The sequence below is a fragment of the Colossoma macropomum genome, unplaced genomic scaffold, assembly GCF_904425465.1.
Source record: "Colossoma macropomum unplaced genomic scaffold, Colossoma_macropomum, whole genome shotgun sequence".
In the NCBI taxonomy this organism is placed as follows: domain Eukaryota; kingdom Metazoa; phylum Chordata; class Actinopteri; order Characiformes; family Serrasalmidae; genus Colossoma; species Colossoma macropomum.
The window spans coordinates 11,718,025-11,734,009 of NW_023494809.1; the positions used below are offsets into that span (position 1 = coordinate 11,718,025).

At 37.2% G+C, this 15,985-nt stretch overlaps 1 protein-coding gene across 1 annotated transcript; it reads left to right on the top strand.

Moving 5' to 3' along the window:
* Nucleotides 1-12,114: 12,114 nt before the first annotated feature.
* On the top strand, nt 12,115-15,540 carry LOC118798692 (hepcidin antimicrobial peptide). The gene is made up of 3 exons (XM_036558186.1): nt 12,115-12,372; nt 13,407-13,490; nt 14,474-15,540. Exons 1-3 carry the CDS (start codon nt 12,280-12,282, stop codon nt 14,570-14,572), a joined length of 276 nt encoding a protein of 91 aa, XP_036414079.1. The 5' UTR covers nt 12,115-12,279; the 3' UTR covers nt 14,573-15,540.
* Nucleotides 15,541-15,985: the final 445 nt, after the last annotated feature.

The following is a 15,985-nucleotide window of genomic DNA, read 5'->3' on the forward strand; positions in this document are numbered from 1 at the left end:
ACCACTACCTGTTGTAACTCAGTTCTGAGGGTCAAGGTGACACTCGAAAACAAAAGGCAGGAGTGAAAATAAGGTGGGATTTGGCCACCGTATGACAATCAAGAATGTTTTCGTTACAGTTTTGTTACTGCTTGAAAAATAACAGAATTCATTGTCTCTGATGACAGTTTTTGTATATTGTCAGCTCAGTTTTGTCTTATTGATCTTAGATTTTACCAATAATAAAAGTGTGTTTTCTGTATCACTTTATGTTTAGTATGTTTATTCACAAACATATAAAATGGCAAATTAGATTTGATATGGTTGGACCACAGTTTAAAACAAACTTTTACTGAAACATGATGATCTTGTTGGCCTAGTAGGTACAGAGCGGCTCCTGCCCTGTACTAACAGTGTGTGAGAGAATTTTCTCTGCCATGAACACTAAAAGCTTGTGATTGTGATTTCACCTAAAAAAAAACATCTGTTGTTTGTGCTAAGTTGTGTTAAGTTTTAACCCCTTAAAATTCCAGGCTTAATACATAGAGGGGTAATTACCAGGACCTCAGTGCAAACCACCTGAGCTACTCTTAGGTTATAGAAGTGTGTAATAAGACTTTGGGTCGGTCAGTGAGCCCTGGCCATGTAAGGGGTTAAACCTGCCATGAAACTGTTTCATTAAAAAAAAGAAAAGGAGAAAAAGAGCTGATGTTCTCACCAATGTTCCCATCATCTAACCCCTTTGACAGCCAGGACCACTTGGTGGATCAAAAGTGTCACTACACACTTTTATAACCTAAGAATAACTCAAGCAGTTTGCATGGTAGTGCATGTAGTTACTGAATAATAAGCCTGAGATTTGAAGGGTGCTGACATGTCACATTTGGTGTGAATGCTGTTCTGTTTCTTTTATTGGGTGTTGCTGTTATTGTTTATATTTGGCTACCTTGTATACTTTTATATATATATTGTATATTGTATACTTTTACATATACTTTGTATACTTCAGTCTCATTTGTGTATTTACTATATTTTTAAACTAAATCTGAAGTTCTTCAATCAAAACAGTGTTGGAATTTGAGATTTTGATTCATTGAATCATCATCACGATTCGGGAGCTGAATCGAATCATGTTGAGGTCAGAGATTTACACCTCTAATCCATCTACCTCTCCTCTCCGCTGTCCTTCCTCTTCTGCCTTGTTTAGCTGCTGCTGCCCTGGTTTGCCTGCCTTGATTCACAGCTGCCTCACCTTAACCTTGACTGTCGGTCACTGTTTTCCTCTGTCCACTCTTTTAGCACATCCGTCATCCACCGGTCAGACACAGGCCGGCGTCTGTGTGTCCCTTGCACTGTTTGACTGATCTCTGAACTCTCCTAGTCGGGCTGTTACACTGTGGTGTCCCTCCAGTGTTTACCACCGCACGATTACCTCAACTCTCCACTACACGGCTTTCATGCCTACCAGTGTTGCGCAAATACCACACTTACTGTAATAGCCAGCAGTAGAGGCTTACTAAGCTGTTGTGGCTTGTAGATATGTGATTGTTTTTTGTGATGTTGAGGGTGTATGTAGGGTTTATGGATATCATATTAGCAGTGGTGAAAAGTGCAATAATGACACACTGAAGCAGATGTAGGACTACTTGAATAGCCTTAGTTGTGGACACTTCTATGCGTTGGACAACATTGTGCCACTTTTTACTTCATTTTCTTTCAAAACAGCCCCTTGAGCACAAGTACAACTACTTAAAGCAATGATTCTATATAGAACCATGAACACTATGTTGGATATGGTTCTATGTAGAACTTTTTTGAAAAGGGTTCCATACACTACTGAAAAGTTTTGGTAACACTTTACTTGAAGGGTACATAACACATTCATAACATCTTCCATAAACACTTCATAACATAATCACCAACATTTAAATTCAACATTCAGAAAGCATACATGTTTCACATGATAGCAATATGGACTACTATGTCATTTTCCTGAGATATATGTTTTTCAAAATAAAAGTTCTCTTTTTATTTTGAAAAACTAGGTTGGATTGTTGGGCCGGTTGGTTCCAGGGATTAAGAAGCGTTAGGTTTTTCCCAGGTTCTGGCATGTAGATCCTAATTTTGGACACAGTTGGCAGGTTGGCAGGTTTTTTTTTTCTTTTTTTTGAAAAAATTTTTGGACAACCAAAATAAAAATGACCTCAGTTTACCCCTTTGGTCATTAAGTGCTTTGACAATTAGGCACACCATCATGCTAAGATTCAGTCAAATGACTGTTCCTAAGCATATTTATAAGGAAAAAAGTGACATGCAAAGCATGCACTTAACAACCAAGTGATGAAGCGAGGTCATTTTTATTTTGCCTGTCTAGAAATGAGCCATTTTACTGAAAATAATATACTGTATCTCAGTAAGTTACATAGTAGTCTATATTAATATCATGCAAAACATGTATACTTCATAAATGTTGATTTAAACATTCATGAACATGTTACGAAGTGTTTATGAAAGATGTTATGAATGTGTTATGTAGACACCCTTCAAGTGCTGCCAAAGTTTCTTCTATTATTTATGTTGTCAAGCTTGTAACAGTAGCTGATGCTGTACAGAACCACATACAACACATTCTCCTTCAATCTGAAGAACTATTTCACCATGCAAAAAAACATTTAAGCATGCAAACGGTTCTTGGAGTGTTCAAGGTTCTATAAAGAACCCTTAAAGAACCATCTTTTTAAGGCTAACGTCTTGCAAGCACACATTTTAATGATTTTTGTTTATCAGTGCCACTTATTTTGACAGGAAAGCTAGGCTAAGCTAACATTACAAGCCTAGTCACATTTCACCTCATACCTTACAGCTAGCAAGTGTCTGATCCACTTATACCAGCGCAACACACACTAACACGCCACCACCACATCAGTGTCACGGCAGTGCTGAGAAACATCCACCACCCTGTGGGGGTCCTGACCACTGAAGAACAGGGTAACAAAGTATGCAGAGAAACAGATGGACTACAGTCTGTAATTGTAGAACTACAAAGTGCACCTATATGGTAAGTGGAGCCTATGGTAGTAAACAGATGTCACAAGGTCTGTGGAGGTCATTTGGCTATGGACCACTGGTAAACCTGTCAAGGCTTTGTGAATTTGAATGGTGAAAGAAGGTGAAAACACAGCTATTTGCCCTCAAGCAATTTAAGAATTTTAATGGTCAGTTCTGTTGAATTGGATACTTCCTCAAAGTATCGGCGCTCCACCCAAAGGACTTGAGCATTTTTTCTACCTTAGCTTCACCAGAGTGATGAGTATAAACCTACTGCTGTAGCCCCTCACTTCATTTTTGTTCATCAGGATGAGTTGTACACTCTACAAACGCCTCTGTAGTCTCTGCCATTGTCTGCTGTCTCTGTCTGTGTGGCCAGGCTGCACGGTGGCAGGGTTTTGTGTACGCATGACTACAGCCAGGCAGCTTGTCGCCTTTATTTATTCATACAGGTTCATGCCTTTATTCCCCGACGCCTCTCATCTAGAGCTTCATTAATCACTACACAGCCCCACGCTCCTTTCCCTATTCTCAACAAAAGCAGCAGCACTTTCTCACTTTACCGAACAGACAAGTGGTTTGGAACAGGAAGTGATGCGCTCCAGAGAGCGGGAAGCTACGCAGTGTGCATACCCAAGTGAGGGGAAAAGGCCATTGCTTCACACTGGTTTGCTGCTACAGGGCTGGAAGTTCCAGAGCAGAGGGGTCATGTAGTTTTAGCCTCAGTCTTATTACATACTAAGGCTTATTATTCAGTAACCACAGGAACTTGAATGCAAATCGGCTGAGCTATTCTTAGGTTATAGAGGTGTGTAATAAAACTTTGGGCCCCTGGTCCTGTAAGGGGTTTAGAGTACCTAAAAAAAGGAAACAGTATTTCAAGCAGTTCCAGGCTTAAGGACAGACTAGGTTGGCCAAAGTTTGGGACAGGGTTGGGTTTAGGTTTGATGGTTGAGGTTTATTCAAGAGTGCTATTATTATAGCTCTTTATGAGGTTAGTTACTTTGTATGTACCTATCAGAGGTGTACTAAAGTAAATTATACGTAACCTTCCTGTTATATTGTGGGTCAAACTGACTTGTTTCAAAGTTTTAAAATACAGGAAAAATGTTTTACATAATTTTTGGAGCGTGAAACCTTTTCTGTTGGACTCACGGCTCATTTAGTGTGATTTGAATCGAAAGGGTCAGTTTGACCTGGAACAGAAGAGATGTTTTGTTTCTATTAATCAATATGCCTCCAGGATGGAAAATACATGAAAAAACATGTTGAGTAAGAATGAATAAAACATGTTGAATGTCTAGGTTTTTGTCCATAATGCACATATTAACACATTAGTTAACTTAGTTAAGTCTACTTAAAGTACAGTTGGATATATTTCAAGTATAAAAAATAATACCTAAATAGAAACCAGGCAGTATACTTAGGAAAAAGCAACCCCCCCCCCACAAAACAAAAAAAACAAAACAAAACAAAAAAAAAGCAAAAATAATAAATACCTAATAAACTATAAGTATTAAGTTCATTTTAAGAAAACTAGAAAAGTATACCTGCAGTATAAAAGCTTTTAAGCTAGTAATGTACTGAGAGTTTACTTAAAAAAGCACGTTCATAAACTAAATGGTGGGATAGAAGTATATAATTAGTACCTATAAGTTCACTTATAGTGTAGTTCATCGTACACTTGCAGTACAACATAAAACTTAGATTAAACAAACTTAGATTAAACAAATTAGTTGTGTGCTTAAAGTTTACTACTCTTACACCCAAAGAACACTTAAAAGTACACTTTTATAAACTGAAAAATGGGCCAATTTAGTCCCAGGAAGTATTGAAATAGTGTAACATGTAAACTTACTACATAAATTTTACTTGGGGAAATACTTGAACTTAAGCTTACTTAATAGAATGAATTTTAAGTATACTTTTTAAGGGACTGGTTGATTAGTCCCAGAATTTAGGATGGTATTGATTGGTTAGGTTTGTTCATCTCATGGTTTAGGATGAGATTGGATGCGTTGGCCTCAGGATTTAAGGCTGGTTGGGTTAGCCTGGTTTATTCCAGGGATAAGGAGGATGTTGCGCTAGTTAAGCTGGTTGTTTCAATGGTTAAGGCCAGGGTTTGATTGGTTGGCCCAAATGTTTAAAACAGGGTTGCTTAGGCTTATTGACCCCAGGATTTATGGCAGGATTAGGCCAGTTGACCTTTGGGTTTGGAACAGCGTTGGTCAGTCCTAGGGTTTAGGAAGGTTTTATCTTGTTTTTCACATGTTTGGGCTGGTTGTTCCCAGTTTTGGAACAGGGTTGGCTGAGCTGGTTGGCCCAAAGTGTAGAACAGGGTTGGCTTGTCAACGTGAGGATTTATGACATGGTTGGGACAGTTGGCTCAGGCTTTGGAACTAGGTTGGATTGTTGGGCCAGTTGGTTCCAGGGATTAGGAAGTGTTAGGTTTTTCCCAGGTTCTGGCATGTAGATTCTAATTTTGGACAGAGTTGGCAGGTTGAAGTTTGAGGCAGGGTTGGCTGGGCAGGTTGAATACAATGTTTGGGTCAGGGTTGGCTAGTTGGTTTGGTCCCATTGTTTGAGAAAGGTCTTGTTAGAACATGGTAGCATTTAGCACATGGCTGATCAGCCCTAGGGTTTGGTCTGTGGACTGTCCACTTTTCCATAAGGCTTAAACACAACTATAGGAACATCACACAATTCATTTGACTCTTGTTGCTGAATGTTGAATAAATACTTTTTTATGTGCTGCAGTGTTTAAATGGCAACACATAGAGCACATAGGCATCTGAGTGACCACTGTTGTTGAAATAGAAATTCTATTCATGGCAGGCATTTCCTGTCAGAAGTACATGTTCTGACCTAGTTTCATAACACATTCTGTTTGGGCTTTCTGTGTCTGATATTCAACAGGTGATTCGACACAGAGAGTAAGACTGGTCAACATGCTGTTGGTTGTTTTTGTAGTAAATGGGGAGCTGTGGGGGTGGGTGGGGTGGAATAGGACCATGAAAGGAGCAAAATGAGTTCTGTAACTTTAGGACTGGACTAGTGAAAGTATATTATGAATAGGCGAATCAGTGAGAGGGAGATAGAGAGGTCATTGGCCCAGACCAGCACAGAGGTAAAGGGGGGCAAATTGGCGCCTGTCAGGGTGACGGTGTGCGTCCTGCTGGAGCCTGCTACTGTTTGACCAGAAGATCCTCTCTGATAGTGCTGGCGTCCCTTTCTCTGGGGCACACACAGTCTACTCACACTGGCACGTACACACACACACACACACAAGTGCACATGTATAGACACACATACAGTCGTGGGCAAAAAGTTAGGACGCCCCTGGCCAAATAAAATGTTTTGTTGATTTTCTATATGAAAATAAGTCAAAACATCCTCTACAGAGAACACACTCCTGCACATTTTGATGAGCAATTACTGCTTATTTGATTAATTTAAGATATCGGGATACAATAAAACACAAAATGTGGCCTGTGCAAAAGTTATGGCACTTTTAATATATTTTTATATATCTCCAAAATGGTAACTTTAATAGAAGTCAATGGAATCAGACTTTTTTCAAGAAATTTTGGGGCAAATTTTTGGGCCCACTCATATGTATATATATATATATATATATATATATATATATATATATATATAGACTAATGCGTGGATGTATGGATGCACATGTATCTTCGCTGTCATAACAGATATAATGTTATGGAAAGAAAAAAAAACTTAAATGTACTTTAATGTACTTTTTATTACACATAGCTTTGGACCATATCTATCAGTCCATTCATCGTTTAATGTTCACATGATGATACAGTAATGGGCAAAAACGGAGACCCCCTTCATTTATTAATTCCAGTACAAAAACACAGGGCAGCATATTTTAAACACCAAATATTAAACTTAAAAATTACACAGACACCTCAAGAACTAAATATAATATCAAACTTTTCAGTATTTAGTGCATCACTCTTTACTTTTATTACAGCTTCCATTCTTTTCTAGCTTCTTAAATAAACTTAAATAGACAAATTGGTGGTCTCTGACATTTGCACAGTACTGTACGTGATATGATATGCACATATCAGCTTTGGCCAGCCAGTTAGCCACTGAAAAACATTCTGTTTGTCCAATAAAATAAATACACCAGCAAAAAAGCACTTCTTGTACCCTGACTGGCACAGTACACATACTTTCCCAAAAGTGATGCTCTATCATTTACAATCGGCTTAGAGTGACCACGATTTTCAGAAAGGCCACCCAGAAATCCCCAATCAGTCCTAGAAAAATACTGTTTCTGTAAAAGGTCTCTCTTAAGTCAAATAACAGCATTTTCAGAGTAGTGAGCCTAACAATATAGATTATGGATTAATAATACAGTTAACGTTAGCTTGGCAAGTGAAATCATCTTCAGTTTAGTCAATATATCAAATATGGCTTCTTATGACTGATGTAGGAATATTGTAAGATTATAGATATTTTACTTCAAGTAGTGTAATTCCATTGGCTGATCATTTTGCTTATCTTCCGGTCTGGAGTAATGGATTTCCGGAATGGAGTAAGAAATTTATTTCACTAAATAAACTGACTTAAAACATAAAAGAATGACTGACTATGTTCTGGAATAGTCTTACAATACAATACAATACAACTCATACAATAGTCTTATTATGAAAAATATTAGGGTGACTTCATTTTGAGTGGTCCTTTTTAGATGAAACTAAACAGACTCTCAGTAACATATGAACAACATATGAGGGTTAGGATTAGGATTAGGTTTTGGGTTGAGGTTAAGGTTAGGGTTAGGATTAGGTTTTGGGTAAGATTAGGTTTTGCATAATGGAAGTAACATATTAACAAGACATCTACTAAATGTAAGTAATGTATTTACATAACATCTACAAGATATTTACTTCAGTGTATTCAGATGCTTCACTACTGCTACTTTACTGATATGTTGTTAGTGTGTTACTGATAATCTGTTAAGAGTTTATTAATCATCTACAAAAAAACACTCCAAATACTGTTACTAATATTAGTTATAATGACTAATTTTATGTCCATGGAATTTTATTCCATGTCAAATAAATACCACTAGGAAAGCTCTAGTTCTGGGAAAGGCTGTTCCTGAACATTTGTGGTCCCTTATGGTTACATTTCTTTGCACCCCACTCCATTCAAAATGTAATAAATGCTAGAATAAAGGTAACAAAAGAAAAACAAACAAAATACAGTGGATATAGAATCTTTAAAGGTGCAGTGTGTAAAATTTAAAGGGATCTTTTAGCAGAAGTGGGATATATTTTACAAAACCATGTTTTCACTAGTGTGTAATCACCCGTAACTATGAATGTTTGTGTTTTCGTTAGCTTAGAATGAGCCATTCATATCTACATAGGGAGCGGATCTCTTTCTAGCAGAGGTCACCATGTTGCGCCACCATGTTGTGCTACCATGTTTCTACAGTAGCCAAGAATGGACAAACCAAACACTGACTCTAGAGGGCGTCTTTGACATTTTTATGTTGAGGTCGGAGCTTGAATTTGGTGGTACCTCTTGAAGGACGTAGAAAAAAGAGGAATCAGTGGTTGCTGCCAGTGCTGGCTAACCATTTTGTGTTGTCAGAAGTTTGAGAACCCAAATTTTGACAAATGGAGGATGATACTTATTATCTAGCACAAGAAAAAGTAGGTGAGAATGAAAACTAAAACGGGACAGGCGACAGCAGAAAACATGATAGTCATCGTAGGTTCTACTGCACGCTTGGAAAGGGAGGGGTTTCAGATGATCTGCAATCTACAACCTCACCACTAGATGCCACTAAATCTTACACACTGTACCTTTAAACAACTAAATTGTCTCCATACACTGTTAAGAAAAATAGTTCTTCAAGGCTAGTTTAGTAAAAAAAGTGGTTCTGTATAGAAACCTGAATACTCAGAGAACCACTTGTATGCTGAAATTGTTCTTCAGATTAATGAACATGTATGTGGTTCTACAGAGAACCTCTTTGAAAATGGTTTAATATAGCACCAAAAAGGGTTCTGCTATTGTTACAACCTTGACATCATTTTTCAAAAAGGTTCTATATAGAACCATATACAACACAGTCTCCATCAATCTGAAGAACCGTTTCACCATGCAAAAAAGCTTTTAAGCATGCAAATGCTTCTTTGAGTGTTCATGGTTCTGTAAAGAACCATTGTCTTGACTAAAGAACCCTTGAAGAACCATCTTTTTTAAAAGCACATACAGGAATTAGTCAAAGTAGAGTTATTTATCTGGACTGTAAGTGTTTATTTGCTCAGAAAAAACACTAATATTAGAATAAATACAAAAAAATGAATCCAATAAGCAATGTGTATTAATGTGTTTATGATAAAACCCAGTATTAACTGTAGTTATCATCAGATCCCTGGTTTCGCTGTTGAGTACTTCAGTATGTTTAGCGTGCCAATGATGAGGGATGGCTGGGGACAAGCTCACAAAAGACTTGAAAAAATTCCTGTTATTTTTTTACTGTATTTGTTTATTTACATTTAATCTCATGAAATATGGTGCAAAAAAAAACACACACATATTGGCAAGATAAATGGCTTTAAAGAATGAACTTAGGTGCCTAAACTTTTGCACAATACCGCAACTCACAATGTTCTTAATATTTTTGCAAGCAAAGTAATCAATGATGAGATAATTTCCCCCAACATACCATCACTCGATATCATATGATAATCATCTTATGAAAGTATAATTAATAGAACACCTCTATGTTTGAATCCAACCAGAAGTCATTTGTGGTTCTATTTATTGACTCTGACTTGTCAGCACCCCAGAGTCAATATGTAGTGGCAGAAGGTTATCGCTGAATGAGACAGGCTGACGCGGAGAGCTTCTCCTGACTGGCGCTTCAGACACACTGTAACATCAGTGTTATTCAGAGATCCTTCCATATGACTCAGCACTCGTCACCGAGACTCTCCACAACAACGTTACTGAACATTTCCATCAGTCACTTCTTAATTATTTACTTATTTATTATCTACTTTTGGTCATTTATATAAAAAACAAACAAAAATGTGTGAATGGATCTTTTTTAAGGTATGTTGCCTTGAAGCAATACTGTGTGACAATGGAAAAAAATGAAAAGCTGCACTTCTTTAAATAATAAATAATGATAAAATGCTTTCCAATTTCCTAAATAAATAAAAACCGCCAAATCATTCTAAATAAGACATAATTCTAAATGAAAAAATACATAATGATTGCAATGTTCACTTACATAGCTGCTTTGTTTGCAGCTGTGATACTTTGTTTATGACTAGCTAAATCATAGTTTATGACTAGCCAAATCAACTCCACAATGTTGCTTCTAGGCAACAAACATATTTCTACCATTTCTACAAATTGTTCATATGGTAGTGAATGACAGTAAATTAAATTTACACTCTAATAGATGTGAATCATCGTATTGAACTGATGAAAAAATGTTTTTTTTTTTCCTAAGGGAGATTGTCTGGTGCAGTAATGTGTGTCGTCCAAAAGCTCTACCATCCCAAAAACAAAAAAAGTTTCAAAATGTCTAAAAGATTGTAATGTGACACACTATTTGCTGGTTTGTTCAAACTATCAACCCTTTCATGATCAGTAAATACGTATCATGTCATTATAAAGCAAGGAAAATGAGTTTGTTGCCCTGAGACAACATCATGCAGTAGAGGGTTTGAAGCACATTGTATGCTTATCTCCAAATGCAGCCTGACTGACTGTGTTTTTAATGGCCAGCATTCTAAAACCTGGTATAAATACTGCAATGAACAAAGACTTTCTATAATTTAATGAACAGATGATGAAAATATAAAGTTCTAATTTTGCCCAAACGAGTGCTTCATGTAGGAATGGATCATTTAAACTCAAGCAAGGATAAAACTGTAAAGTTGCGCCAAATGAACTCAGTGTCCTTTGTAAAAACGTAAAAACTGAAAGGTATTCAGTTTCACACTGTCTTACATTCAGCAGGTGGATTCTCCTGTGCCTTTTATTGCTATACAGCTCTGAGTAAAGGCATTAGGCATTTGAGAAAATGAGATTCAAAAAGAATGTAGGATTTAATTGAGCAGTAAGAGCTTATTCGCTTAGTAAAACACTAATTTTATAATAAATACAAATCAAGGAGAAAAACTCTGCTCCTCCGGGATCAGACTTGGCTGAGTTGCTGGAGCCAAAAAACAAAATTCAAATGAAAAAAAGCATTCACACACTTTTTTTCACATGTGGATAATAAATACAAGTAACATTAATACAATAAGTTTTGATTTTCTGTTTATCAATGTGCTGATGATAATGTTTAATTCCTCTTACTTTTTAAATCTATTCTTTTTTGGTATTATTTCTAATGATATAAAGAGTTATAACTGGAAAAAACCACACACACACACACACACACATATATATATATATATATATATATATATATATATATATGTATATATATATATATATATATATATATATACATATAATGCTAAGAAAAAATGATATATAGTATTATATAGTAGTACACAATGCTCTCTCTCTCTCACTCTCTATGTATATATATATATATAATATGTATATATATATATATATATATATATATATATATATATATATATATATATATATAGATAGATAGATAGATAGATAGATAGATAGATAGATAGATAGATAAGGTATTAATTGTTCCTTCTGACAGAACTTATTAATACATTTTCAAAACATGTTTTAGTACTAACTCGACAAGAAACAAGAAATGCTGATTCTTCACAGCAGTGTAACTACTACTACTGCTATTATTATTATTATTATTAATAATAATAATAATAGCGCATTGTGGAATGTGACACCTCAGTCTAGTATTATATGAATTGTATATATAATTCATAATCCCAGTTGTTCATGTTTAATTTAGCTGTGGAAATTCCAGCAGTCTGTGAGCAGAATTCCCCGGGGCTATTGGGTAAGAGCTTTGCGGGAAGAGGTCGCCTCGGTGCGGGGGGGGCGTGGCGGACACTGAGGGGGGCATAAATACCCGCACAGCACGCGAGTCACAGGTAGAACTCAGAAGAGTAAAGCTTAAGAAAGAGAGAAATCCCCTCCTTTGCCTGAAGAAGCGCCGACACTCGAAGGAAAAGGAAAGCACATCTGTTCTTGAAAGCTCGCAGCTGCGCGTTTATCAGACGAGTCACTGAAGAACTGTGGGAAATGAAGTCCATCAGCATCGCCCTCGCTGTCGCGGCCGCCGTCGCCTGTCTCTGCGTGTTGCAGAGTGAAGCTGTGCCTTTCTCTCAGCCTGAGGTGAGTCTCACTCAGCCTGACTTGACCACAGGTAGTCCAGTCATCAGCAGTGAGAGCGGTGGCCCTGCTGCTGGACTCTGAACTGTACAGTAAACTCTGACAGCTTAGTTAGTGCTGTAAGGAAATGTACAGCAGTAAAACCACAGTAGCTATGCGTCTATTAGTAGCTAATACATACCATAGAAGCTAATACATACCATAAGAAGACAAACACGATGTTATTGCAAGTTGTAAAGAAAATTATTGTAAAATTAAACTGTGAAAACTCAACTTTTCACCTAACATTAAGGGGAAATTCCACCAATTTTTCTAAATTTCTGAATAATGGTAGTCCTTGAAATGTAAACAGAGTCATTCAGAGTGGTTTGGTGTGAAATGGTTTGTAGAGACTCTTTACAGTGGTGGTGATAGGAACAAGGGGACACAATATTGCCATTCTATTTACTATCCAAAACCACCAGTGAACCTACACATGTCTTCTGAGCCTTTATATGTAATGCTGATGATGGTAACATAGTCATAAACCTGAAAGAATAAGTTTCCTTTGTGGACTGTTTTGCCTTATAACGCTATGCATGTACCTCTCCGACATGACTGGATTAAAATAAGTGGATTAAAATACATTTCAAGCCAAAAATTGATCATAAAACTACCATAAAACAGTGTCTCAGACATCAGGCAGCGTATACATAACCATTTCATGTAATAACTTTCTGTGAGGGAGCTTTTAGAGGTGGACGTCCGGTTCCTATCACCACCACTGTGAACAATTCTGACTCTGCAGGTTTCTTTACAACAGAGCATTTCACACCAAACCACTCTGAATAACTTTGTTTACATCTCAGCCGTTTAATTATGTAGATTTTTTTTTAAATCAGTGGAGTTCCTCTTTAACTCACTTGATCCATCCAGTAAAGAACTCTGCTTCTGAAGGCATTAGCAAGCAAAGCTGGTGCTCACTGACTTGGAGTGAAAGCTATAATTGCCTGTTCCATTTTTTTTACTAACATGCTCATCTTCATCTTCACTCTCAGGTCGAGCAGCAGATGGAAAATGAAGCTCCTCAGCAAGAACAGCGCTGGACTGCAGCTTCGGCGGAGGAGACGCGGCCAGAAGAGGTGGGCAGTGGCTTTAGAGGCCTTCACATATCTCATCAGATCACAGTTAAAGGAAAATTCTGACATTTCTGTCTCGAATTATTAAGCATACAAACAATTAAAGCACTGTAAATGCTTTGCATAAATGTACTATATTAGAGTATAAATAGTCTGACATATGTTTACTTTATACAACTGTATAATAGGGGGTCCAATTAATGATTATTAATGGACTGATTAATGGACCAATAGAGAGCGCTTGGAAAAAATCTTGAACTTGGAAAAAAATCTTGTCATATTAACTTCCATTCTAGGTTAAGAACATTTGTCCTTCTCCTGACCATTTTACAAGGTTTACAAGGAGATACAAGGTTTAGTCATAACAGTGATGTTATGTAACTATTATACAATAATTCACACTAATTAACAGACTTTTATATAATGATTAAGTTGTTTTTTTATAAGGGCCTGTTGTTATAAAGTGCTATCCGCTTCTGAGTGGAACCCGGTGCTTTTTCTCTTTTTTGCCTTTGCTTTTTTGGTGAAATATGTGCGTCTAATGTGAGATACGGCACAAAAATGACCTCCCATAGGCTTCCACAGGGCATATTACGACACAGAAACATTGCTTTTAGAAAACGATACACCACTTCTGCAGTGACGCAACATCCTGCAAGAGTTGTGCATTTAATTCCAATGTAAAGTGAGACTTGAAGAAGAACAAGAACCCATGTAATCTCAAACCTCGCCTGGGACTATTTTACTGCTCCTGGCTTGTTTGACTGTTGTGGGTAGTGAAGTGTTTCCACTGAGAACTTCAGCCTCTTACACAGAAAACTGGGGAAAAAAAAGTATTTTTTTTTTAAAAAGAATTGTTGGAATTTTCCTTTATCGTGTTTGGTAAAGTCTCTTAGTTGAAAGCTGAACACTTTGACTGCACCTCAGAAACTGTAAATAAGTCTTAAAACTGCAATAATTGACTAATAGCTTTGCTCCTTTTCCAGGTGCTGTTCAGGACAAAGCGCCAAAGTCACCTCTCCCTGTGCCGCTACTGCTGCAACTGCTGCAACAACAAAGGCTGCGGATTCTGCTGCAGGTTCTAACGACCTGGACCAAGCTCAGATATTCCCGAGTTTGTGGGAAGACCATTCAGAGACTTTAACTTATTTATCTCATCCCTCTCTAACATTAATTTCCTTCTCCTCGGACCTCCCGAAGTGGTGAAAGGAACCCGCAAAAGGCCTGCTAATGCAAAATGGCTCTAAACGATGGCTGCGGCTCTCATGCTGTTTTTAGACAGTGACTGTCCAGCACGCTTCTCCAGAAATGTTGTTGACATGAGGCTAGTTGCTAACTAGCCTTTGCTTCACTGGATGTAGATGCCACCACTAATCTACCACAAAGAGAATGTGTGTTAGCTACACAAACTAGCTAGCATGTAGCTTAATAACGAGGGTTATAGCTATAAGAAAGTTGACCTAAAGGACGTTTCAAAGGATTCGCTCCTCTAGAAAGTGGAAGCTTAGCATAGCTAGTTGCTAGCTGGCCTTAGCTTCACTGGAAGTAGATGCTACAGCAAAGCTTAGCATAAGTAATCTGGGAAGCTTCTCCAAGTAGTTAACTTGAGGCTAGTTGCTGACTAGTCTTGCCTTCACTGGAAGTCAATGTCATAACAAAGCTAACATACAAAAAGTAGGTTAGCTGCACAAATTAGTTAGCATTTAGCATAGTTTATAGTTTATAGAAGCTATAATCAAGTTCACTGAAAGAACGCTGCAAAGGATTCAGTCATCTTGAGAACAAGTGGAAGCGTAGCATAATGTTGGAATCACCGTAGGCCTACTTATCAAACTAGCATACTGTAAGGGCTTCATCAATGAAGCTTTACAGCTTGCAGGAAAATATGTAACTTAACAAAAAGACAGGCTTGTTCTAGATAAATTAAAGTAACTGTGTTTTCTACACGTTCATTTTGTACATTTTTATGCCTATTGTACATATGTTAACCCATTGATTATTGTTAAGTGGGTTTTTTTGTTATATTAGGTTTTTAATAAACAGGTTTCATACATTTTGCTGTCTAGTGTGTTGTTATGTTATAAGGGACTGTTGCAGAGAAATCTGCAGTGGGAACTGAATACAGTGCCAGAGATGATACCACCAGAACCAGGCCGCTGTTTATTCATTGTTTATTAATTCGATCGGATAAAACACAAGAATGATTGTTTCTTTTTCCCAACATTATCTTGCATATAACTCCTGATCTGAAGAACATAACATGGCTTCTGTTAGTTTTTGCCGACTTCACAAGACTAGCGTTAATCAAGTACAGACCAAATAGTGCCATTATATGGTATGACCACATTGTTAAAATACTTATGTTCTTCTGTATTAAGAATAGAAGGGTTTTTTTTTAACAAAAAGGATCCCAGCCCTTATTCATTTTGGCTCGCTCTCAAGCGCCCTCTAGTGGAGATGAACACCCATGACAAATGCAGACTGAATGCATGGCACTT